At 43.1% G+C, this 26,864-nt stretch overlaps 1 protein-coding gene across 3 annotated transcripts; it reads right to left on the bottom strand.

Annotated features, from left to right (window-relative positions):
* Positions 1 to 56: 56 nt before the first annotated feature.
* Positions 57 to 26,665, bottom strand: LOC132899347 (serum response factor-like). 3 transcript variants are annotated; one of them, XM_060941135.1, is made up of 7 exons: positions 25,757 to 26,665; positions 5,159 to 5,422; positions 3,069 to 3,267; positions 2,359 to 2,418; positions 1,925 to 2,041; positions 1,771 to 1,841; positions 57 to 1,286 (listed from the first exon to the last, which is right to left on the bottom strand). In XM_060941135.1, the coding sequence occupies exons 1-7, from the start codon at positions 26,054 to 26,056 to the stop codon at positions 1,200 to 1,202; spliced, it is 1,098 nt and encodes a 365-aa protein (XP_060797118.1). In that variant the 5' UTR covers positions 26,057 to 26,665; the 3' UTR covers positions 57 to 1,199. The 3 variants fall into 3 exon arrangements, with proteins under 3 accessions (XP_060797118.1, XP_060797119.1, XP_060797117.1); XM_060941136.1 differs by having other exon boundaries at positions 2,359 to 2,427; positions 5,192 to 5,422; XM_060941134.1 differs by having other exon boundaries at positions 2,359 to 2,427; positions 25,757 to 26,664.
* Positions 26,666 to 26,864: the final 199 nt, after the last annotated feature.

Raw genomic sequence — 26,864 nt, 5'->3', positions numbered from 1 at the left:
AAAGTTTATACTAAGGACACTGCTGGATAAATAAATCCCCACATCCTGTGCATGTGTACGCTCACATTTTTATTGGGTTGCATTTTAAATTACAGCTGACTGGATTTCAGTTGACCTACAGGTCTGGTTTGCCACTTGTTCATTTAATTTAAATGAAACACCACACACCCCGTTTCAGTGCTTGTGCACATACATTTGGGTCTCTGAAGTACCAACCAACCCAAACTCTGAAAAACTCAGGGTTTTTTTTTTTTTGGGCTGCCTATTTCAGACACGTGCCTCAACAAGGCTTTCAGATTCAGCTCCCCTTTCTAAGTCATTAAAATTATGGCACCCCCTCATCCAAACATCTCCACTCAGGGCCTGAGGACTGCCTTTGTGAATGAATATTCATGGACAAAATGCTGCCTGTTTGGCCAGTGGAAGAGGTAGGGTGAGCAGGGGCTCATTAAATATCATTTAAAGGAATAGGCACTCTAAAATCAGCCATTTTGAACAGGGCTGTTTAAACAGTGTGAGAAAGGAGCTCTGGTGCTTTAGCCTTGTGGTATTTTGACCATATGAAGTGTCTGGGACATGCTTAAGACCTCAGGGAATGGCGTGACCTTTAAATAGTTATGATTTTGATAAAGAAAAGTAGTGAGGTCGTGCGTCATGTGTACACACAGCTGTTATGAGTCACGGTTGTGATGGAGCAAGTTTAGGGCCAGTAGGATCATTCTGAAGAAACTTCATGCCAAAGGTGAATCTGACGGATGGGTTATACGGCCACAGAAGAAAGGTGACATGACTGTTCAGATCAGTATGACGTGCAGAAACCCACTTATGATGCGAGTGGTAGGACGCTCCAGCAACATGCTCTACTTTCACACGTCTATCATCTTACACTGCTGTAGATATGACACATTCGTGTTTCTACCTTCTGGAGTACACAACTGCCAGAAATTAACTGAACAGACACCAGGGGGGACGGGACTGAAGGTGATGACGTGCTCCTCACTAAAGAGTTTGGAGATTGTTTTTAAATAAATTTCAGACCAATTTAAAAAAAAAAATGTATTATGTACAGTGTGAAAGCATATTCATTCTCTCTCATTCACACACGTGTGTGTAACATGACCGAAGAAACTAAGAGGAACAAACCAGTCAAAACCAGAAGGGGGGGTATTTGTGGTGTTCAAAAACACACTAGTTGTGCATCACTCCGTTTTAGAATTGTCCATGTTGACCCCACGTAACTCTGTCAGTGTGTGTGTGCTGCTGGAGTTCTGTTGATTTAACAACATCTGGAACAAAAAACACAAAGATAATTAAAATCATTTTATACATACATTTAACGTGTGCTTAACCCAACACTAACCGTAAATCCGAGCTGTGCTGTTGTTTCTTTCCTGTCTTGTTTGCTCTGTCTCATCTGTCAGTACTGGTACCTGTATATTCTGTATATTTGTATTTACTTCTTTTAATTTATTTTATTTTTCTTATTATTTTACTGTGAAGCACTTTGGTTTTAAATGTGCTATACAAATAAATTACTTACTTACGTAAATCTGACCTTCATTTACTCATGTTCAAAAGCCTCAGTAATAATAAACCTTCAACAGAGTATCTTGACAGTAAAGCTTCATTACACCATTGGCAGGTCTTAAAGAATGGCATCAGACAGCCCCCACACTGTAGCAATGCTTTAATGTCTCCCTATACTGTAACAAAGCATCATTAGAGGGCTAAAGTTTCATTAGTGTCGGTAGACTTTTTTTTTTTTTTTACCGAATGCAGTGGTACAGCAGAGACAGGAATCTGAACCGTTCCATTAGGAGATGTGAGAAACATCTGAGGAACTGAAAACAAAAACAAACTACAGGTAAATATGTACTATATTATGCACAGAGCAGTGCATGTACGTGCATAATTATTGACTCACGTGCATCATGTGAGAGTGTGTGATCCGTTAATGTGGAGGCCGAGTTAGCATACATCACTGCACTCGGGCAGATCACATGTCCTGCTATCGAGGACGCAATCACCGCAGAGTGACTTCCTGTAAGAGAACAAAGGGAAAAGAAGAAGTCAGTCATACATGCACATCACACCCGTGTGCGTTACTGAGCTAATGTGTAGATCAGAGCAGTGTGTCCTGGGGACATTAGTGTTGGCTACAGGTTAGCATAACATGGGAAATCCCATAAGAATAATGCATTGCTAAAATATGAAGTCAATTATACAGCCAGTCAATTATACAGCCAGTCTACAAGAGGCTTTAAACACAAACATGCTTCAATAAAGAACTTATTCTGAGAGAGAGAGAGAGAGAGAGAGAGAGAGAGAGAGAATGCACGTGTAAAATGGTGTTATTACCAGCTGTGCTGCTGAAGTTCTGCACTTCACTGCTCTCAGTCGACTGAAGTTGCTGAGAAACTGCTGCACCTAACACACACACACACACACACACCACAGTGAAATGCCACAATGTTGTGCAGGAAACACTGAGCAGCAAGTCAGCATGGAGTGAGCCATTTCAACACCACTGAATTCCCTTACGCAACATTCTGCACGCACACACACGACGTCAAACTCACACTGACCCACACTACTCAAGTCCTTCCCACACCATGTAATCAGGTGCACTGGGCCAACCTGTAGCCCTCAGCCTCTCGCCTATACAGCTAGGGTACCCACCAGACTGACTCCCCACTCGCATCGGTATTGCAGCGTGCCTTGCCAGACAGCAGTAGGTACCATTTTTATGATGGTCTTTGGTATGACTCCGACCGCGAGTAGAACTCAATCTCCCGATCAAGAGGTGGACACGCTAACCACTAGGCCAATTCGCGGCCCCACACTACACTGCTTTATTAACACGCTTCTGCTCAATAACAACCATTTTAAAAATTCAATTCAAGTCAAGTCAACTTTATTATCAAATATGCCATACATGCTCGACATACAGCACAGATGAAATTTCAGTCCTCTCTGACCCACGGTGCAAACAAAACTCAGTGTTTTATTCAGAGAAATTAATTCATTAAAAACTAAGAATGAAAGGAGACTCTGGCTCAAACACACACCAGGCACGATCGTGAATCCACCAGGGAGCTGCACTACTCCAGCTGCAGAGGTAGCTGTCTTCACCAGCGTACCGTTAGACACTGACCAACAGGTGGCAGCAGGGAGCAGGGGGCCACTACTCTCTGACTGAGCACAAGAGGAGGATGGAGTGTCTGTGCTGCAGCTCGTTACAGCAGTTCCTGCAGACTTGTTCACTTCCTGAAAAGACAAAAACAGAACTGGTTACCCAATCTGATTTCACACTATGGAGCACTTGCATGTGACGTCACAGCCGATCCAGATTGTGACAGATGCCATCGTGTCGGTCAAACGCCATATTCCGCCTTCTACTTCTGCTTTTACTTCTACCTTTTCTTCTGGAAAACCCTACTATATACAATTCTACTACAACGGCTGCGGCTACAAGCTCTCCCTACCTGTGCACGTTTTTTGTTTGTATTTTTGCGTGTTGTTCGTCTGTACCGGACTTCAATATCCACTACAACCGTATGGACTTACTGGACATTGGTTTCCAGCAGAAAATGACGGTTTGTAGCGATTTCCATCGCATGCACAACATTCCGGACGAGGGAAAAAAAAACAAAAAAAAAAAAAACATTCCGGACGAGATAGCGAGACCAGCGGGGTCTCCGTGGATTGTTATCGGAAGCAAAGCGAAGGAGGCGGTGCCGGGAGCTGAAGCAAAAGCGAGGCTGCAGAGCCGGCCTGTTGACTAAGCTCAGAAAACAGCCACTCAAATCTCCACTGCCAAGCCTCTACCTCTCCAACGCCAGATCCATGTAAACAAGACGGACGATTTGGAATTACCTTATTCTATAATCGGCTGGTCAGTGCTATACTCAATACTTAAGTGACTTACCCGTCCAATGAGGATTCTTGTTTACAAGATGCCACATCTGAGTCGCTGACAAATCCTGAATTTCTGTAGAGATAACTGTCCAGAGATTCATAAGCACGCAGTGCTTCACCACTGAACAGCGAGGGAAAGTTAATGAGGTAATTATAGACGTCCGGATATTCCGCTGGCAGTTCAAAAGCCGGTCGTGAAAACTCCGTCCGGTAAGCCATAAGGGTCACAAATCTGTAGATCGTTTATTTTAGACATATATCTAGTTATCTGTTCATTAGAAAAATGAGCCGTGTAGTCCGTCAGTTGAAATTGATCGATTCTGTACACGAGTGCAGCAGTATTCAGCGGTGTTTTTGACCGACAAGATGGCGGTTGTGTACTTTCCGGTCACGTGACTGCAAGATCTCTATAGAGACAGTACGCTTTACCACTTTAAAATTTTTTTTTTTTAATATATTTCCATTCACTCTCATAGGAACAGGATCAATCACATTACTATAGTGAATTCTCTTTCCATAACCAAAACATTTTATGAAAGAAAACCATTAAAAATTAAACATGTTTACAGAAACTATAGTTTAATTGGTAGCTTTGATAGGTTGTAATTACGTAAAAACGCTGACCACTTAATTTGAATACAAAAACTGGAAATAATATTCCAAGTGCTTGAGAAAAATTCTCTTCCTCAGTTAATCTGAGGACCTGATTAACTGTCAAATTAACTTTATGCATTTGTCAAAAGTTTGTGGACACCCAACCATAAAACTCCTGTGCTTTTTGATCATCTCATTCCAGATTTAACCCCCCCCCTTCTGTTATAACACCCTCCACTAGAATTTTCAGTGCAACCCTCCCCATCCCATTCAGCCACAAGCACATTAATGAAATCTGGTACGGATATCAAAGTGAGAAGGCCTGGAGTGCAGCAGTTGTTCCAGTTCATCCCAAAGGTGTTCAGTGGGGTTGAAGTTAGGACTCCATGCAGGACATTTGAGTGCTTCCACTCAAAACATTGGAAAACCATGTGTTCATGAAGCTCGCTTTGTGTGCAGTCGTGCTGGAATATGTTTGTACCCCTTAGTCTCAGTGAAAGGAAACTGTAATGCTACAGTACTCAATGCATTCTAGACAACTGCATGCTTCCAACTTTGTGGCAAAAATTTGGGAAAGGCCCACATATGGGTCTAAATGTTCAGGTATCCACAACCTTTTGGCCATCTAGTACATATTGCAAGTGACCTTCTCCTCTGTGCTGCCTTCGCTCTCGGTGACCTGATAGGTGATATCGGTCTCTTCGAAGCCTGTAGCACTCATCCTCTGATCAGCAGCAGAGTCAGAACGTGGAGAATCAGGAGAGTTTAAACACGTCTGGATCAGCGCCTTGCCCGTCTCGCTCGTGATCATCGGCTGCAGCTTCCGCGTTGCAAACGTGTACACGTGACCCGTCTCACTCGCCACCAACAACAACACCTGAGTCCCGGTGAGGGTGGACAGCTCATATGCCTACACACACACACACACACACACACACACACACAGTGATAAACACCGGCGCAATGTCAAGAGCAACACAGGGGTAGTGAACAGTTCAATGCGCATCAGGACTAAGTCGTCTTGGGAAAGAACTGTGTGTGCACGTGCACAAATACTACCTTCAACCTACCTCAAAAGTGAAAACCTGAAGCTCAGAATTACATTGCCATTAACCCTATCCAACCCAAGATTAAATTTACACAGGTTCCTAGATAACATCCTATTTTACAAGTGCTCCTCTGCAATTTTATTTTCGTCTGGATCAGCCACGTCAGAGTTTTGTTCCCCCATTCACTTGAGAAAATTACAAACCTAATTACCTACTGTTTTTCATCAAACTCACTGGTCATCTGATCATTTTAGTCCTGTCGAGATGCCCATGTCCGTGATTTTCTATAACCTCAAATCAGGGGGAAAAAAAAATGTTAGGACGTGATTTCTAAAGTTACTTTGACTTGCATTTCACAGCAGACAGTATGAACAAGATTTCATATTTTGTCTGGTCAACTTCATTTCATTTTGTTCATGTCATGCCTTTCAATTACATAATTTGGGCTACACCCTGTATTTCTGAATTTGGGCTTTCCCCCCAGTCATGATACAGGGTAATTTGGGCTTTTCTGCACACGCAAAGTGCTGTTTTCCCAGTGCTGTGTTTAAACCTGCTGCTGCTTTTTTTAGCTACAAAAAGTTATGAATAAAGAAATCTATGAATGTTATTTTTACCTTTATTGCAAAATGGCTACAGCATTAATCCCTCTTGATATACATAAAAATAATTAGAATACAGTTAGATTAGATAAAACTTTATTGATCCCTTCGGGAGGGTTCCCTCAGGGAAATTAAGATTCCAGCAGCATCATTACAGATAAATAGAGAAAAGAAATAGAGGAAAACTTCTAGATAAATTAAAAGTATTTACATATACAAATATAAAAAGAATAAAGATATGGGGAAGAGAGAAGGGGGGAGGAGGAAAAATAAATAAATAAATTTAAAAAAAAGGGGGGGGAGGGGGCGGCAGGAGAGATATTGCACATTATATTGCACATTGTCCAGTACTGCTTATTGTTAGGCTAGGCTACTGCTCCTTCCCATCCTCTGTCCTCCTGTTACCCCTCCCCCCCAGAGAGGAGTTGTACAGTCTGATGGCGTGAGGTAGCCTGGGCCCGCCCATCCTAAGCGTGACGCAACACGAGGGCCTGTTGCGAGCTTAGTCTGGCCAGGCAAGCTATCTACAGCTCTTCCAAGCTCCCGAAAAATCGGGAACCAATCAACTTTGAGCATCTCCAACGGCCCTGGGTAGAGGCGTGTTCAAGGCACTGACGTAGTAGAACTGCAACCGGAAGCCATAGATTGTTTACAGAATCTATGCCGGAAGCGCTTCATTCACGCTTCCGCATCTATTACGCATAGATGCTGTATTGAAAGCATTCAAAGGGAAGTTCTCATTGAAAACGGAGCAAAGAGCAGCCCTGGAAGTATTTATTGAAAGGAAGGACGTTTTCGCCTTGCTCCCGCCCGGCTTCGGTAAGAGTTTAATCTACCAGTTAGCCCCGTCGCGTCGCATACGTCAGAGGAAAGAGTGATGTGATTGGCTTAAGCTTCGTCACAGCCTTTTCTGGCTTCGACCAGTAGCAAACTAAGGCATTTCAGGGAGGCGGGTCAGCCATGGGCTCTGGGAAATGGTTGGGCTTAATATCTTGGCCAGACCAATAGCTTGGAGAGCTTTGAAGTCGCGTTAGCCAGGCTAGGCGTGAGGGACAAAGGAGTTTGAGTCTGTTCGTCCTGCACTTGGGAAGGAGCGTTCTGTCACTGAACAGGCTCCTCTGGTTGCTGATGGTGTGCAGAGGGTGACTGGTATCGTCCATGACGTTCAATAGTTTATCCATAGACCTCTTCTCCGCCACCAGAGTCTCCAGCTTCATGCCGACCACAGAGCCAGCCCGCCTGATCAGTTTGTTCAGCCTGGATGTGCCCTTCTTGGATGTGCTGCCCCCCAAACACACCACGGTGTAAAACAGGACACTGGCGACCACAGACGTTTCCTGCAGATGTTAAAGGACTGCAGCCTCCTAAGGAAGTATAGCCTACTCTGTCCCTTCCTGTACAAGTCCAGTCTAGCTTGCTGTCCAGCCACAGCCCAAGGTACTTGTAGGAATCCACAGCCTCCACCTCGACTCCCTCGATCAGAACTGGTCGTGACCTTGGTCTGGACCTCCCAAAGTCAACGACCAGCTCCTTGGTCTTCGAGATGTTCAGCTGCAGATGGTTCCTGTTGCACCACACAGCAAAGTCCCTTGCCAGGCTCCTGTACTCCTCCTCTCTGTCGTCACTGATACATCCAACAATGGCTGTCATCAGCAAACTTCTGAATGTGACATAGATCAGAGTTGTAGCAGAAATCCATGGTGTACAGGGTGAAGAGAAGAGGGGCCAGCACCGTGCCCTGGGGTGCTCCAGTGCTGCTAATCACAGTGTCAGATGTGATACAGTGGGGGAAAAAAAGTATTTAGTCTAGGGGTCGACCGATAATCGATCGGGCCAATATTCTGCATTTTTAGGGTTATCGGTATCGGCCATAATTTCCACCGATATGCCGATAACATGCCTTTTTGCAGCTATTTCATTCCTAACGCGACTGTCACTGCACGTCCTTTCCTGCACTTGCCACTCTGAGTTCAAGAACACGGTCCCGCCCACCACAACATCTGATTTGTTTGGCACAAGAGATATAGCCAATCGACACGCGCAGCTAAACACTCTGAACTGTTTCAAGGCGGCCGTACGGGCACTCAGGCAGAAGCAGATCCCACTTCAAGGTAAGGACACGCTGCTTTTGCCGCAATAAGTCACAAACACACAAGTTGTAAAAGCACAACCATCATTATATGTTTACATTCTTCATCTACTACTCGTTAAAATTGTCCATTTGCATCTGTGTAGCCAGGCAAACTTAGCTTACGGAAGGAAGCACTTGAATTAGCCTACAACCAACTAGTCTCGCTGAAACTCCATGTAATGTCCATAGTAAGCAGTCCCCAGCATAACGTAGGCTGCAGTCATTTTTAAATCCCCGTCTGGAAACGATGTGAATGTGTCAGTAGTTCTACTCGAACAGGAAAAGAACACCTCTCAAACTCTGAAGCATGGGTGTGGATCGATCATGCTTTGGGGTTGTTGCAGCCAGTGGCACAGGGCACATTTCACTGGTCGAGGGAAGCATGGATTCGAATAAATACCAGCAAACTCTGGAAGCAAACATAACACCAGCTGTAAAAAGTTGAAGTTAAAAAGAGGATGGGTCCTACAATAAGACGATGATCCAAAACACCTCAAAATCTACAATGGAATACTTCAAGAGGCACAAGCTGAAGGTTTTGCCCTGGCCCTCACAGTCCCCTGACATCATTGAAAATCTGTGGATAGATCTCAAAAGAGCAGTGCATGCAAGACAGCCCAGGAAACTTGTAAAACTAGAAGCCTTTTGCAAAGACAAAATGTGTGAAAATCCCCCAGGTAAGAACTGAAAGATTATTAAACAGACTATCAAAAAAAAAAAAAAAAAAGTTTACAAGCTGTGATACTTGCCAAAGGGGGTGTTACTAGGTAACAACCATGCAGGGTGCCCAAACTTTTGCTTCGGGCCCTTTTCCTTTGTCATTTTGAAAATATAAAAGATGAAAAAAATTATTTTTGCTTAAAATAAAGGGAATGAGTCATCTTTAACTTTATGCCTTTTGGAGATCATTTCATCTTCAACTTGCTTAACTGTTCACGGTGACCACAATTTTGACCAGGGGTGCCCAAACTTTTGCATACCACTGTATCTTAAATACATACAATTGCGTCCTGAATAGCTCTTTTATTTCAGCCTTTTACCTGATTTAAAAATCAGGTGACACTAGGTATCAGAGAGATATTGCAGTTGAGGTCAGATAATGTGGGATAGGGCTATTTTTAGGTTTTTAAATGATACAGGAATTATTAGGAGAATTTGGCACAATAGGGTAGTAAACATTCTGGTTCACACTCCAGTCCAGAAGGTGGCAGTAATGCACCTAAAAGCTGATTGCCAACCACCATAAAACAATATAAAAGAAAGCAGCTTTATCCAATGTGAAAATCCCGCTCTGGTCATTGGTACGCAAGTCTTGATCCTCCATGAAATCATGGCGTGGCCGATTGCCGTTGGAGAATTCGTGCTCTGCGTGAGGCTTACAGCTAGTTTGATGAACCCGGAACATCATGGGAATGGTGCGGAGTTCGCGTCAATTACAAGAAATACATGCTAATTCTTGCCAATTTCAGTGTTTTTAAAGAAGAAAGTCAAGACATTGGGTTTTATGCAGCAAAGTTTATTTAATCAACATTTTGGGGTTCTTTCTTTTCCCCACTTTTGGTAGCATATTTTGGGCACTTGACCTTAATTTGGGCACCTACGACCTCGTCAGTCACAGGTTTCATGTAACTGAAAGGCCTGCATGTACATCCATTCCTGCATTTCAGGCCTGAAACACGTTCCAAAAAAAGTTGAGACAAGACAATTTAGGGCCAATAAATGAGAAAGAAATTAAATAACTGGCAATTGTAAATCATTTGGTCCAAAATCAGCATCCAGGAAAGGCCTCGTCTTTGAGGAGTAAAGCTGGGCCAAAGATCTCCAGTTTGTCAACAAATGCATGAGTGTTTTTAAACTCTTAAATAACGGTCCTCAAAAAGAAAGATATGAAGGGGTTTGGATACTTCAGCCTCCATGATGCAGATCATTTAAAAAACAACCCACACACGCACGCACTTCTGGAGTCTGGACAAAGGCACAAGCCTAAGCTGAACACCCATGATCTCTTAGGCTACATCCACACGACAACGGCAACGAGATGTTATTTAAAAAAATATCGCGTCCAAATGGGCAACGATCAGTAAAATATCAGGTCCATATGGTAACGCAACGCTTGCTGAAAACGATGCAATACACATGCCACACCTCTAGGGGCGCTGTAAGACGGTCCCTTCGGAGACACCAGAACAATAGTAGTAGTAAGGACGCATGCGCATAAACTATTATGTGCGAGACTTCATATTAGCCACAAAGTCAGAAAAATCTGTTCGTAAAATTACATTATAATGACCAAATACAATGAAAAGTATTTTTCCAGTCTCACCTGTGAAAGGTAATCCCATGTGATCTCGTTTGGACGGTAAACCTGTTGGTACAGTTAAACGCAGCACATGAATGAGGCACCTTTATTCTCCGCTTTGACCCATCCAATATGGCGGCGAGGATGATGTATGATTCTACGCGGAAGGCGGCGTCTTTAATGGTCCAGAATAAATTTAATGCTACACGTTGATGGATTAAATTTGTTGTTCTACGCCTTTTTTGAGGAATGTATTGTAGGACTTAAACCAACATCTGAAGAGGTGAGATTGTTCCTTTTTTTCCCCCATTTTTGCTGGCGGGATTGACTCTGCCCTAAGGGCTATTCTCTCTCTCTCTGCACCATTACACAATATATATTCACAGTGAAAATATTTTGTAAGTGCGTTTCATGAACCAAGTTATAGGATTTGTTGACAACTCGCATTGAGTTCGTTACACTTCTACCCGGCGTGAAGCACTCACAGTCATGTGGTTGTGACGTCATCGTAAACAAATCCATTCTACTCATCCAGACGACTTCACAACGGCAACGTTGCCAGATCTTTCCACTCTGGAACCCGTTCTCAAAAGATTGCGCTTTGGGGCACCCAAAACACCGGTGCCGTGTGGACGCCAGGCCGAAACGATAAACAATTGTATCGGATTCACCTGAATCCGTTGCTGTGTGGACAGGGCCTTAGACTTCAACAGTCTTAGACAAAACTTTATTTATCCCCGAAGGGCAATTAGAAGGGCGAAGAGCGGTACATTAAAAGAGCAAGAAAGAAAAAAAAAAAAAAAAAAAAAAAAGGCAGCAGATAAAATATGGCAAATAAATAAAATGACAATATGATAAGAGTGACATTGTAGTTAAAGTGACATGGTGATATTGTAATATTGCACATCAGGACATGTGATATTGCACTAGAGTATTGTACAGAAGACTTAAGTTATTGTAACTGTCTTAGACTTCTTAGAGTTCAGGAGGAGAATAACACTTGGAACAAAGGTTGCTCTCCTCCTCTGGGTCTTACAGGCCGGACAGCGGAACCTGCGACCAGATGGCAGCTGCTCAAATGCCGGGAACAAAGCATGGAGTCAAGTCCTTAAAAATTCGACGAGCCAGGCCGCTAGCCTGCTGCTCGTACACAGTATTCAGGTGGCGAGCAGGAAGTCCAATAATCTTAGAACACACCTTGACAATATTATGCAGGCGGTTCCTATCCTGTACAGTAATGGAGTAATATCAACAGCATATAGAAAAAGCTAAAACACTTTCAATGAATGTATAATAGAATGTCAACAAGATGTTCTGACTGACAGAGGAAAAAAAAAAAAAAGAGTTCAGTTTCCTTAGTAGGTACATCCTCTGGTGGCACTTCCTCAGGATCCCTTCTGTGTTGGAAGAGAACCTCAGTTGGCAGTCCAGAATGGTTCCCAGGTATTTATATTCCTCAACTGTCTCGACCGGAAAACTGCGGACCATAGTGGTGACAGCCGCCACCAATTTCCTTTGGCTGCTGGAGAAGGTCACCACCATCTCCTTAGTTTTACTAACATTCAACTCCAGGCAGGAAGAGTCACACCACTCTACGAACTGCTGAAGAGCGGGTCCATGATGGAGGGAAGGGCCGGACAGGAGGAACAGGAGAACTGTGTCATCAACAAACTTAACCAGGTGACAGTTGGGGTACGTTGATCTGAACTCATCAGTGTACAGAATGAAGAGCAGCGGAGAAAGCACACAGCCTTGTGGGGAGCCAGTGGAGGTGGTGAGGAGATCAGACAGGTTATTGTTAATCCGGACACGCTGGGTTCGGTTGGTTAGAAAGTCCAGGATCCAGAGGATGAGCTGGCTGCTCATGTTGAAGTTCCGGTGGAGTCTCTCTGCCAGAATATGCGGTTGCAGGGTATTAAAGGCCGAGGAGAAATCTGCAAACAGGAGTCTGGTGGAGGTATTGGGAATCTCCAGGTGTCTGTGGATAGTGTCGATGAAGGCTTTGGCATTGTCGACACTTTTATGGCTTTGATATGCAAATTGGAGCGGATCAAGTTGTGAATTGGTCAGAGTGAGAATGTATTGCCTGACAAGCCTCTCCATAGCCTTCATCACCTGGGAGGTGAGGGCCACTGGGCACAGATTGTTCAGGGCCATGGGGGGGCTTCTCTTGGGAATGGGGACAATTGTTGAGAGTTTCCAATATTTGGGGACAGTTACTGTGTTGATGGAGGTCTGAAACAGTTTCTGGAAAGCATCCCCTAACTGGTCCGCACAGTACCTAAGGACCCGGCCACTGACGTTATCGGCTCCAGGTGCACTGTTAACCTTAGACCTCTTAAGGGCCCTCACTACGTCAGTGATGGGGAAAGAGATGCAAAGGTCATCAGGTATGAGGTTGGATCTGATGTCCTCTAACTGGGTGGAGTTGTTGATCTCAAATCTGGAGAAAGAATTAAGGTCATTGGGGAGATCTGCTGGTGTACTGCCAGGGATGTTAACAGAGTTGTTACTGATAGGAAGGTTAACAGCCGCCATTCTCTTCAGGCCCTGCCAAGCTGAATGGAGGTTTCCATGAGAAAACTTCCCTTCCACTTTGTTCTTGTAGTTCAGCTTGGCAATCTTAATAGCCCTCTTGACCTCTTTATTAACCTCCTTTTCCTCCATCTCTGACCCAGAGAAGAAGATCCGTTTCTTCTTATTGATAATGGTTTTTAGCTCCTTGGTAACCCAGGGTTTATTGTTAGGGAAGATAACAGTCTTGGAGGGTATAATGTTTTCCTCACAGAAGTTGATGTATGATGAGATGACATCCACCTGTTCGTTTATGTCATCAGAAGAGGAAAGGAGGTTAGTCCAGTTAGTAGACTCGAAGCAACCCTGGAGGATTGCTATACTCTTGTTAGTCCACTGCTTGATAGTCCTGGTAACCTTCTTAATTTTTCTGATGACTGGGATGTAGGCAGGAGCGAGCAGGATGGTGAGGTGATCAGCAGAGCCGAGGGGAGGAAGAGTGACAGCTCTGTAGGCATCTGGGACAGAACCATAGCACCTATCAAGTGTCTTTCCCAGATGAGTAGAGCAATGGATGTATTGTTCAAAGCCTTTCAAAGATTTTCCAGGATTGCAGTGATTAAAATCTCCAAGGATGAATTTGGGGGAATCAGGGGATAAATATTCAAATTTGTCCAGGGAGCTTTTGATGAGGTCAGTTGCTGAAGTGGAGTTAGTTTTGGGGTGTATGTAAACCAGGACGAAGAAGAGTTGAGGGAACTCTCTGGGAAGGTAAAAGGGACGAAGAGACAGAGCCAGGAGCTCAATGTCTGGAGTGCTCAGCTTCTCTCTGACGTGGACAGTGGAGCACCACCGGGGGTTGATATAGAAACACACCACCACCATGTTGTTTACTGGTGACGTCACGGTCAAGCCTGATGGGGGTGCCAAATCCGTCGATGTACAGCGCTTTGTCGTCATCACCATGGTTGAGCCAAGTTTCAGTAAACGCCAGATTGCAGTCACGTGACCTGAAAGTACACAGCCGCCATCTTGTCGGTAAAAAACACAGCTGAATACTGCTGCACTCGTGTACAGAATGGATCAATTTCAACCGACGGACTACACGGCTCATTTTTCTAATGAACAGATAACTAGATACATGTCTAAAATAAACGATCTACAGATTAGTGACCCTTATGGCTTACCGGACGTAGTTTTCATGACCGTGTCAGTGGATATTGAACTGCCAGAGGTGGAATACCCAGACGTGTATAATTACCTCATTAACTTTCCCTCGCTGTTCAGTGGTGAAGCACTGCGTGCTTATAAATCTCTGGACAGTTATCTTTACAGAAATTCAGGATTTGTCAGCGACTCAGATGTGGCATCTTGTAAACAAGAAAATAATCCTCATTGGACGGGTAAGTCACTTAAGTATAGCGCTGACCAGCCGATTATAGAATAGAATAAGGTAATTCCAGCTGTAATTCCAAATTGTCCGTCTTGTTTACCATGGATCTGGCGTTGGAGAGCTAGAGGCTGGCAGTGGAGATTTGAGTGGCTGTTTTCTGAGCTTAGTCAACAGGCTGACTCTTCCTGCAGCCTCGCTTTTGCTTCCGCTCCCGACGCCGCCTCCTTCGCCTGCCAGACCCGATAACAATCCACGAAGACCCCGCTGGTCTCGCCATCTCGTCCGGAATGTTGTGCATGCGATGGAAATCGCTACAAACAGTCGTGTTCTGCTGGAAACCAATGTCCAGTAAGTCCATACGGTTGTAGTGGATATTGAAGTCCGGTACAGACGAACAACACGCAAAAATGCACACAAAAAATACAAAAAACGTGCACAGGTAGGGAGAGCTTGTAGCCGCAGCCGTTGTAGTAGAATTGTATAAAGTAGGGTTTTCCAGAAGAAAAGGTAGAAGTAGAAGGCGGAAATATGGCGTTTGACCGACAAGATGGCGTCTGTCACAATCTGGATCGGCTGTGACATCACATGCAAGTGCTCCATAGAAGCATTCCTGTACTCATGCAGATGGTTCACATTAGCCTGATGTTCGTCCGTTTTATTCCTTAGTGAGCGGACATTGGCGAGGATGACTGCCAGCAGTGTCAGCTGTTTACCTGTTGCTCGCCAAAGTCACGCTCTGATACCTCCCTTCTTTTTTCCCCCGTCTGGTCGCCTTGTGAAGTCTCTGTTTGGAGTTGGACTGATCCACCTCAGATGTTCGTTTCTGAATCTCCTCAGGAAGAGTATCGGGGAGAACAGAGCCGGACTGAGGTTGAGACGCAGCAGCAGCTCCCGCGAGTATGTAATCCTGTTTGTCTCCGAGGGTGAAGCAGCGATCGAATAAACCAACATGTGTAAATCTGCCAGCGTGTAAATAATTCCGACAGTGTAATAAAACAAACAAAAAACACAAAACACAATAGAAAAAATAAAAATAGGAAAACCGCTCAGCGCTCCGACCGGTCGACTGCAAGAGCAGTGACCCGGAACCCAAAATCCAAATCCACTCTGATCCCTCAGACAGCACTGCATCAAGAACCATCATTCACCAAAACGTTGATATAACCACATGGGCTCGGGATTACTTTGACAAACCTTTGTCAAGCACTACAATATGGAGTTACAGCCACAAATGCCAGTTAAAAACTTTACTATGCAAAAAGGAAACCTTATGTCAACTGTGTACAGAAGCGCCGTCAACTTCTCTGGGCTCGGAGGTATCTGCAATGGACCATCACACAGTGGAAGCATGCCTTGTGGTCAGATGAATCAGTATTCTGGGTCTTTTCTTGAAAGAAATGGATGCAGTGTGTGCCAGACCAAAGACAAAAGGACCATCCAGATTGTTACCAGCAATAAGTCCAAAAGTCAGGGTTTGTCATGGTATAGGGTTGTGTCAGTGCCCTTGGCAAAGGTAACTTACACTTCTGTGATGGCAGCATTAATGCAGAAAAGTACAGATTATGGAGTAACATTCTGCTTTCAAGAAGACATCTTTTCCAGGGATACAACAACAAGACAAGGTGTAATAATCTATGGTCAACTAAATTAATGACTAGGATGCAGTGACCAGGGCTACAAAAGGTATAACCACATTCTGCACACATTACAAAAAGTCATGGCTGTGGAAGAAGAGGGTGTCTGTCCCTTCTGTCACTAATAGGGACGGTGTGGTGAATTTTAAAATGAAAAATATGACATCTCTCGACTGTTGCACACCTTAAGACCTGTCCGCAGAAAGAATCAGACAAAAAACAAACACCATCACTTGGTGTCTTCAGTCCCTAAGCATAATTTAAAGTGCATATCATGGGTAAAATCAGGAGCAAGATAAATGTAATTCACCCATTTTATATTAAGCTTTGGTCAAATATCGGTCACATTTTGTACAAATTTTTTTACCTTGCGCAATACCAAAAAAATTCAATTGAAAATCAAGCCATTTGAGCCAAATTGGTCCGCCTCTGAAAAAACTTGGCATTTGGATTTCCCAGGAAACTAGAGCTGGGCAATATGGCCTTAAAAAAATTAAAATAAATAGGGGGGGGGGGGGGGGGGGTCTTCGATTTTTTCACAAGAAATCCGATTTTAACCGATTTCCCCCCCCCCCCACTAAAAATCAAACTACAGATGACAAAGAAATGGTTCAAAACAAGTTTCACCTTTATTTTGTTTTCACTTAAATTTCCCCTTTGGGGTTAAAGTGCAACCAGAAACCAAAAAAACAAGCTTGTAGACAACATCGCGATAGCATCTGTGATTGCCTTCCACCGCACCCTATTCTCATCATAAGGCACACAGTTCGAAAATGTGTCAAGGACGGTTGCTTGCTTTACTGTGGATAGTGTGCTCGTGCTGCGGCTGTTTTCATTCCGCTGGGAGCAGCACTTCTCCCACTTCGCTGCATGCTTCTGTTTAAGGTGCTGGAATAAATTCATCGTGCTGCTTCCTTTGGAAGCAATCGTTTTCAAAACACACCTTACAACGAGGACTTGTTTGGTCTGTGTCCGACACCGCAAAACCGAACCAATTCCTTGCTGCCTGATCCGTTCTGCACATGCACAGAGGGGAGCGTCGGTGGCAGAAGTTAAAACTGAGAGAAAACCGATTTTCATAAAAAACACATCATCCTTAACTATAAATTTGAATTAAATCGATTTATCGCCTAGCTCTACTGGAAACTGATTTTCATGACGTCACGTGCGGGACGCCTCCCTCTGAATCCTACGTCAGCGCTGGTTTGTGAGAAAACGACCTGGTGGTTTTCTGCAAACTTCAACATTATCATGTAATTATTAAAATGGTTAACAGATGTATCGTAGGAGGGTGTAGCAACACCAATCTTGATGGGATTAGTACTCATCATTTTCCAAAAGACCAGACAATGAGAGAAAAATGGGAGTGCTTGGTCTACACAGGCTGTGCACTAAAACCAGGGTATCTGCACATTTTTCAAGTACAAATTTAAAGACTTAAGACCTTTTCAAGACCTCTAAATGGAAAAATTAAGACTGTACCATGGCAAAGAAAATCATAAATACGACAACTTAAAACTTTTCTGCAATAGTTTTTTTTTTTACTAACTAAGAAGAATGCACACAATTGGTGAACAACAGGGTGCATCAATGGCAACTGTTAGACATGCAAACAGCTGAAGCAAAGTCGTGTGTTCTGGGCCTGCAGAACTACTGTAGCAGCAAGGAGAAGACTGGTGTTTACTGGAGAAAATACCATGAATCATTTCAAAAACGAAAACAATAAATGGCAAGTAGAACCAGCTGAACAACCTTAGCCGGCACTATTTCAATCCCCAAAGATTATCTTTGATGATGTGTGATTTTGTGTCCGACAGCAAAATCAGTCTGAGTGGTGCAGTATACAGCTGGCTGAGGAAGTTCTCGAGTATCTTCTGCATTATAGCAGGTAACAGCATAAACCTGTTTATGCAGTCATACCATCATCAGAGCATTACATTAAACACAGAAAAACAACTGTCACCTTTCATAACCATTATCAATATTAATCAGTGTTGTAATAACTAAACTAATTATCATCAGTGCAATTGTTATATCAAATGTTCATTATTCAAAAATAATCAGTTATTATCTATAATCCATGAATAATTGTATTACTAATAATAAACTACTTTTTTAAATAATAATTTAAAAAATTAACTCAATTTTATAACATTTTAATCACTACTTATTAGCTATATTAATTAATAATAGAGCAGTAATTATAATTCAGTATTATTAATTACTACTTAATAAGCAGTGATTATCAAAATTTTATTTAATAATAAGTTATTATCAACTACTAAATTATACTAATAAATAATAAGTAGTGATTATTAAAATGCTATAAAATTGAGTTATAAGATTAGTTAAAATTATTATTAAAAAAGTAGTAATTAGTAGTAGTGATACAAACAATTATTCATGGATTATAGATAATTTGTTTTTAATAGTGAACATTGATGTAACTATTGAACTGAAACATTTACAACAATTATTACTAGTAGCATTATTGTTTATTATTAGTAGTATAGTTATTTTATATCAATGTTCACCATTTTAAAAGATTATCTATAATCCATGAGTATGTTTGTATTCTACCAATTACTACATTTTAATAATTTTGTAATTTTTAATAACTTAATCCCTAGTACTTATCACCAATTCATAAGTAGTAATGAATAATCAATAATTTAGAGTCACCAGTTAACCTAACCTGCATGTCTTTGGACTGTGGGGGAAACTGGAGCACCCGGAGGAAACCCACGCGGACACGGGGAGAACATGCAAACTCCACACAGAAAGGCCCTCGCCGGCCACGGGGCTCGAACCCGGACCTTCTTGCTGTGAGGCGACAGCGCTAACCACTACACCACCGTGCCGCCCTCTTCTTCTTCTTATTATTATTATTATATTAAAAAAAAAAAAAAAAAAAAAAAAACTGTTGTAGATGATAATAAAACTAAAAATACTCTTTGTACAAATTATTTATATTGTACTATATTTAGAATTATTGTATTTTCTGGAGCTCTTTTTAATTGAGTTTTGAAATAAAGGTTGCTTATATATTTATATTAAACTTAGTACAATAAACAATGTTCATCTCATCTCATTATCTCTAGCCGCTTTATCCTTCTACAGGGTCGCAGGCAAGCTGGAGCCTATCCCAGCTGACTACGGGCGAAAGGCGGGGTACACCCTGGACAAGTCGCCAGGTCATCACAGGGCAATAAACAATGTTAATTATGTAAAAAAAAAAAAAAATGCTAATCACTATTATTAGTAGTATTTCCTACAAGTCCCATTTTCCACCTGACTCGTGCGCATGCACGAACCCCCCTGCGTGAACCCCCCTGCGTTTCACTCCGGAGCACTTGACCTCTAACACACACATGCGCCTCGTGTCCGTGAAAAGCCAGTTTCCCAGTCCGCCGTGTCCCCAGCGCTGCGTTATCGTCTTTAAACACATTTGTGTGATCCAGCGCTTTTTATCGCAAACAATTCTTCTCCTTATTTTGGGGGTATTTATCATCCCCCAACCACTTGTCGTTAAACAGAAATCTTCCCATAATCAACGCTTTCTAGCGCCCGCGTAAGCTACCCGTGTATCTACTCTTCACAACCACCGCACCGCACCACACCACACTGCCTCCAGTAGCCTCCTAACGTTAGTTCTTGATCTACGGAATGCACAGAAGACGCACAGAACCAACGTTGCCCCCAAAAGGTACGCTGGTCACTTTTAAAATTATGGTTAAAAAAAAAAACCGGATGGAGACATTTCATTCGTTTGGTCCAATATTAAATTTAATACCTCCCTTTCAAAAATTCCAGTCATTCCAAACAATTTAAGACGTTTTTAGGCCTTGAAAACCGAAAGTTGTATTTAAGACTTTAAGGACCCGCAGGAACCCTGGAAACTGCGCGAGCTCTCGCAGCCTACTGGCGCTTCCGCAGGTGACGTCACGAATCTGGCTCCAGACTCCCTTGGGATTTTTCCAGATGTGTTTTATCATTTTTTTTCTGCTGTAGACAGATGGCCTTGTGCAAAATTACCCTTCTGGATGAGTGTGTAAAGGGACATACTTTCATACATTTAAAAAAAAAGGGGGGGGGGGGGGGGGGGGGCAGAATATGCACTTTAAAGCTTATCCCCTTCAGACATAACTTGTGCAATTTTACACATGACGTTCCACAGCATTTTTCCTTGTGTCCAGAGGGGGTAAACCCCCTGCCCAGCCTTGCGGCACAACAAATTACATCATTTACGACTTGCAACGTACAAATGAATTGCATGGCGAGGACTTAGAAAACAAAGTGAGTCAGTGGGTGGACACGGACAACCTTCTTTCCATAACAGAGGAAGAAATCTTCGCTTCCATTCACTCCGGGGTTGCAGTGTGCATTTTTGTTAATTATAGACGCCATTTCAACTGTTGAGATTGGCAGGACAAATTAATTTCCAACTGGCAAAAAAGAGTGCAGGACAAGATGAAAAGTTGACAAGCAGTCACCTAAACCACCTCCACAGCCTGCATTTAAGACGCGTTTGAGCTACATCGTGAGAACCATGGGTGCCTCCATGTTCTTTTGTTGGCACAAAAAGCGTCGCTGTGCTTAGTGATGTATATTTACCTCCTTAAAACACCAAACTGCGTAGTCAGTGTTCTAGATTTACGAAGCAAATATGCCTACATGTTGAACGATACAAAGCAGAGCTCAGACAAGCAAAAGTAAGAGGTGCTAAGAGAAGACTGTCCCAAGTAGGAATTTCTAACTAAACCAGTGTTTGTTTTTGCCCTTGGCTGACTTCCATTGACTTCACAGTCGACATGAACATGCAGCAGTAGAGGAGATGCTGTAAAATATAGCAGTCAAGTCAGACAGTTTCCCCGTCCTGTTGTAGTTTGCAACCGACATGGAGATCTTGCACAACTATGGTGGTGTTTACATTAGACCGTATCAGCGGATCATCAGATTAACGTTTTTAAAACGATTCGCGTGCACAAAGCAACGCCAATACACGGATACGCTAATCACATGACTAAAAGACTAAAAGTTGAAATGTGTCAGTGCGGCTCAGCGCTTCCTCCTCAGCGGCTGCGCTCCAAATCACTCCGCCCTGAACAGCGAGTGCCCTCTGGAGGGTGCGCACTCCAGCCCTGCGCAGCTCACAGAGCACGCGAGCGAAGCGCACGAGCAGTGATTCGGGACTGAGCCGCTGTGTGTGTGATCCCAGTGCATATCGGGCATGCGCAAGTCACTCACCACTTGCAAGTGGATGGATGGCAAGCCTAAAGACAATCATAACTACACAATGGGCAGTATTTGCATCTTACCATAAACAACATTAAGAATGACAAAGCAAAGCATTATATTCATACTTTTATACTCTTTAATATACTTTTTTTTTATACTTTTTTAATTCATACTTTTGTACTCTTTACTCCAACGAATCAGGAAGGTGGATGTCACAGTGACATTGTCCAATGACGACGTCAGCTAGAGCTCAGCACAGCGTTTCCTCGTATCTCAATGTTTACACAGCACCGGATCAGATACGAACTGGGTTGAATACATGGGCCCTGGCGGATTCAAGTTGTTCCGCCTGTGGAGTCGTTTCCCGGCGTTTTAATGTGAACAGACAGTGCATCCGCGACAAAAATGAGACAGATACGGTCTAATGTAAACACCACCTAAGTTCCTCATTGTTTACAGTTGATAGTTTAAATTCCCGGCGGCACGGTGGTGTAGTGGTTAGCGCTGTCGCCTCACAGCAAGAAGGTCCGGGTTCGAGCCCCGGGGCCGGCGAGGGCCTTTCTGTGCGGAGTTTGCATGTTCTCCCCGTGTCCGCGTGGGTTTCCTCCGGGTGCTCCGGTTTCCCCCACAGTCCAAAGACATGCAGGTTAGGTTAACTGGTGACTCTAAATTGACCGTAGGTGTGAATGTGAATGGTTGTCTGTGTCTATGTGTCAGCTCTGTGATGACCTGGCGACTTGTCCAGGGTGTACCCCGCCTTTCGCCCATAGTCAGCTGGGATAGGCTCCAGCTTGCCTGCGACCCTGTAGAAGGATAAAGCGGCTAGAGATAATGAGATGAGATTAAATTGTACATGACTGATGAAAAACTGGTCTTCATTTAACAAAAAAAAAAGTGACTGTATCCCAACTAGGGCTGTGCGATATATCGAATATACTCGATATATCGCCGAAAATTCTGTGTGCGATACATAAAATTATTATATCGTAACTATCGAGTATTTTATGGTCATCTTCCGACTTGCGTTCGTTTCGTGTTTGTTTAAAACATCTCCCTGTCCCTCAGGCAGTAACGTGAGAGACTGCCTAAGGGTAAAGAAAACAATAACGTCACGCACTCGCCAACCAATCCCGGGTGACATCTCGGTGCTGAAAGGAACTTCTGGGAAGATTTTCTAGTTTCGGTTGTGTTGCCAGATTGGGCGGTTTTAAGTGCGTTTTGAACATATTTTGGGATGGAAAACGTCAGCAGTATCTGGCAACACTGCTGGCGGGAAGATTTCCTAGTTTCGGTTTACAGCACTGACTCAGTTCGTGCAATCGCTGGTGTTGCATAGGCTACCGTGTAAGCTCTGTCAATTTCAGCGACAAATTAAAAATGGAAGCAGACAAATTGGTTCCTAAAAGAACTAGTAAGGGGTCAGTCATCTGGCATTTTTTTTTTGGATATCGTGAGGAGGACATGGAACAGCAAATGCCAGTTTGTAAAGTGTGCAAAAAAACCTGTCATCACGAAAGGCAGCAGCCGGAATTATACACATCTGAGAGGCAGAGCCAGAAAACATTCAGTTCAAAAGTGTGCAAAGAGAAAAATTATGTTTTGCAGATCTCTCTCTTCTCTCTCTCTCTATTGTGAATGTTCCAGTGGTTCTCAGTAGTCAGGTTAATAGCTTGGAGATCTATTTTTTAAATAACTTCATGAATGAGCACTTTTCTTATTTAGGCTAAATGTCTCCTAGTGTTGAGCTTGCACTTTATTGGTTTGAGCTCTGAGCAGCTCTGTATTGTTTTGCCCCTTTGTTGCAATTTTCAAGATTGTTTTTGCAGTTTGTGCCACATCTTTGTTGAATAAAAACAGTCTTATTTCAATTCAATTGTGATTAATCACTAACATGAAAATTTAAAATGTGTTGTTGAAAACCACCTGTAAAGTTAACCAAGAATGTTATTTAATCTGCAGGGATTGTAGTGAAAACAGTAAAGAGTAAAAGTTAGATTTCATGGGGTCCTTTAGAGGAGATTTAAATATATCGAGATATATATATCGTATATAGTGAAATGGAGAAAATGTATCGGGATATTCATTTTTTCCCATATCGCACAGCCCTAATCCCAACACCCTTAAACTAGGTGTTTTCTGCACATTTTTTTTTTAAAATCAGTCTACACTACACAAAAGGTTTTCAGTGCCACTGTTGCAGAAATCACACATCAGATGCAGGCATTTACTAAAATTTGACATTATTATTCAAATTATTTCACACATTCCAGCATCAGGAAACAGGAGATTCCAGCCAATAAGGATGATCTTTGGACATCACAGACACACATGCAGCAGCTGGAGAGCAACTGCAGCCATAATTTTCACCCCTTGCCTCTGAATGTAAGCAATTTCATGGCTGTCAATGTTCACTGACTGAAATAAAGTTGAGGGGGGGGGGGGGGGGGGGAGAGAGCTGCCTTTCTCTCACGAGGTTTTAATGTCATAGTAATTTAATCCTGTCTGGCTAAGTTAATACATACACATGAACAGAATCCTAAAATCATCCTCCAAATTTGTTTCTCTTTCTTAAACGAATTTAAATTATTCTTAATATCCTTAAAATTTGCAAAAAAGTAGTCTTTCTGCTTTTGCCGTGATATTTTAAAACAAGAGGGCCTTTCTGTGTGGAGTCTGCATGTTCTCCCCGTGTCTGCGTGGGCTTCCTCCAGGTGCTCCGGTTTCCCCCACAGGCCAAAGACATGCAGTTAGGTTAATATGGGACAGCCTTGAGCGAGGCACCTAACTGCTGTTAGCATGGCTGCCCACTGCTCTGGGTGTGTGTTCACTGCTTCAGATGGGTTAAATGCAGAAAGGAAATTTCACAAGTGTGTGATGAATAAAGTTGTGCTTGCTTTCTCTCTTTATATTTGGGGGGGGGGGAACTGGAAATTAAGAAATTTGTTCCGATAGTCTTCGATTATAACCAATCTAAAATTTCAACTATTGCCGCTTTTCCACTACCAACGCGGCTGAGCCGTGCCGTGCTGAGTTGGGCTGAGTCGAGCTGAGTGGGGCTGTTGGAGTTGCATTTCGACTACAACTGCGCTGAACCGTGCTGGCTGGAAGTGGGTGGACACATTGGGTGGAGTTAGCGAAAGTGGGTGGACGTCAGGTGATGTCATTAGGCAGCGCAAACAGTGACATCAGTGATCTTTTAAGCGGTAGTCTCACAACCCGGAAAGTAAACAATAAACATGGAGGACATGGAGTCCTTAGTGTTGCTGGTCTTGGTGCTGTGGCTTGTTGTCACCGACAACGCCAACAGATACTGGCAAGAGCGTATAGATGAGGCGAGGCGCATAAGGCTTCATAATTCTCATAATTTGTAATTCTCCTTCTTCCGGGTTTACGGTGTTTACAGATCCCAGCGTGCTCGCGGGGCATGTGAGGACACTCCTCCTCACCAATCAGTGCACAGGGGAGTGTCTCCTCACGCCCCCAGCCTCACTCAGCTCGGTTTGGCTCGCTTCAGCCCCACTCCAAAATGGTGCGAGTTTTGGGGGCTGAGCAGGGCTGAAGCGAGCTGAGTCGTGCTGTTTTTAGATAGTCGAAACGCGAGCCGTGTCGGGCTGAAGTGAGCTGAAAAAGGGTAGTGGAAAAGGGCCATAAGTGTGCTCCTTGTTAGACCTGGAAATGGAGAGTGTTAACTAAATATCTTAAAAACTTCTTGCTGCACTTTTCGTTCACCAGGTCCATATCAATTTTGAATATTGCATAATCCTGGTATCAGCATGTTTAATATATTATTGTTTTAATTGATTGAATAAGGGCCATTAGAATGTTCCGTGTCACTTTCTTATAAGTCTCGATGGAGCAATCCAGATCATATTTAGTATTAAAAAGTCACTTAATTCAAGTAGATTGCCATTTCCAGCCATAATATGTACCATATCTGTTTTTCCATCCAGTCTTCCATAAACATAGATTTCCTCCTACTTAATATAGCTCTATTATTCCACAATGGGAGGTCATGCAAATACAGAAAAAAAAAGGTATTACGAAGGAACGCAAAAGCAGCTTAAAAAAAAAAAAGAAGCTAAATGACCCTTAAGGGGCTCCGTAGATGTTTTCAACCACGTCACTTCCGTAAACACTCCCTGGCTCTGGGGAAGTGGTTGTGTGACGTGAGTCATTTTCTTTCTCTGACTGTCCTTTTGTACATGTTTATAGAGAACAGTCACACACACACACCAAAAAAAAAAAAAACCACTTCAAATCTGTTTGAACAGCTCTGCACTACTGACTGAAGAGATTCCGCTGCAGGAGGAATCTCTAATAAGTATAAGCGCACATTATTATTATTAGCAAAACAGCATCAGTGTTCTAACAGACCTCAGCTCACCTTCTTCATGATGCCGGTCTTTCTTTTGCTGAAAGTCGTATAACGTCTCAGTTTGTTGTCAATGAACTCCATTTTAATTTTGACTCTCCCACGGGTCTTTTTGCCCGGTTTAACCCCCGCTACTCCGCCCACCATGGCGCGAGCTATAGCCGGGGCAGAGGCGCCGGTTTCCCGCTCTGCTCTCCGCCGCTGCTCGGTGCTCCTCTCCCCGCAGCCCGGCTCCTCTTCCTCCGCCGTGTCCGAGTCTGCGTCCGAGCCGCTCACACTGAGCTGATTATTCCCAGGAGGCAGGTGCTCCATCTATCCGCTGTCATGCAGCTTTCACGCGGATATTCCTCAGCTAAATTACCAGTCTTCAGTCCTGAACTGTTCGCTCCATTACTTGTTCCAAACCATTTTACCAAGAACACCTCAATAATACACACACACAGAGAAAAATAAATCGGCTTCCCCGATATTTCTCCTCCTCTCTATCAGAGCGCGAGACTTCAGGCCACCGAGCAGAGCTAGCTAATCAGTTAGCATAAGCTACACAGACTTAACACCCGTGTTTTATATATTTTAAAAAAAACGAGTCATTTAACACTAAAGCACGATCCAAACACGTAAAAATTATAAAGAAATAATTCGGTAACAATTAAAAAAAACAGTAATATACACACAAATAATCCAGCATTCACCGTTACCAAAGTTTACAGAAGAAAAAAAGTTTCCTGCACTACCACATATGGGCATAGCATGTGGTTTACATATCAATCCGCTACATTACCTAATCCTTAACATCAGCACCGTATTCTCCAAGTTATTTGCAGAGAATCTCTCAAAAACAATTTTAGCTCACTTAGTCACACCGAACTCTATTTAAAAGGTAAAACTTACGATCATAACTTAACACATCAATTTTCTTTCACAAAAGCCACGCATGGATTTTTACATTCCGGAACTACTTTGTTCCATATAAAGAAAGACGATGTTGCCTTTTATGGTAAGACCGCTCACAGTGCTGTGCTGTGATTGGTTGCGTGACTGTAGGCGGGTTCGTCATATCTGTACCTGTATACGATTGGTCCAAAATGCGGAAGTTTCCGAAGTCACAACTTTACAAAGT

This window comes from Neoarius graeffei, chromosome 15, assembly GCF_027579695.1.
Source record: "Neoarius graeffei isolate fNeoGra1 chromosome 15, fNeoGra1.pri, whole genome shotgun sequence".
NCBI classification, from domain to species: Eukaryota; Metazoa; Chordata; class Actinopteri; order Siluriformes; family Ariidae; genus Neoarius; species Neoarius graeffei.
This window is presented reverse-complemented; position numbering and strand designations above follow the sequence as displayed.

Coding starts and splice junctions, on each gene's coding strand:
- LOC132899347 (XM_060941134.1), bottom strand. CDS start 26,056: ATGGAGCACCTGCCTCCTGGGAATAATCAGCTCAGTGTGAGCGGCTCG. Junction 3,268..5,158: donor AAGGCAGCACAGAGGAGAAG/GTCACTTGCAAT, acceptor TTGTCTTTTCAG/GAAGTGAACAAGTCTGCAGG. Junction 1,842..1,924: donor CACACTCTCACATGATGCAC/GTGAGTCAATAA, acceptor TTTTGTTTTCAG/TTCCTCAGATGTTTCTCACA.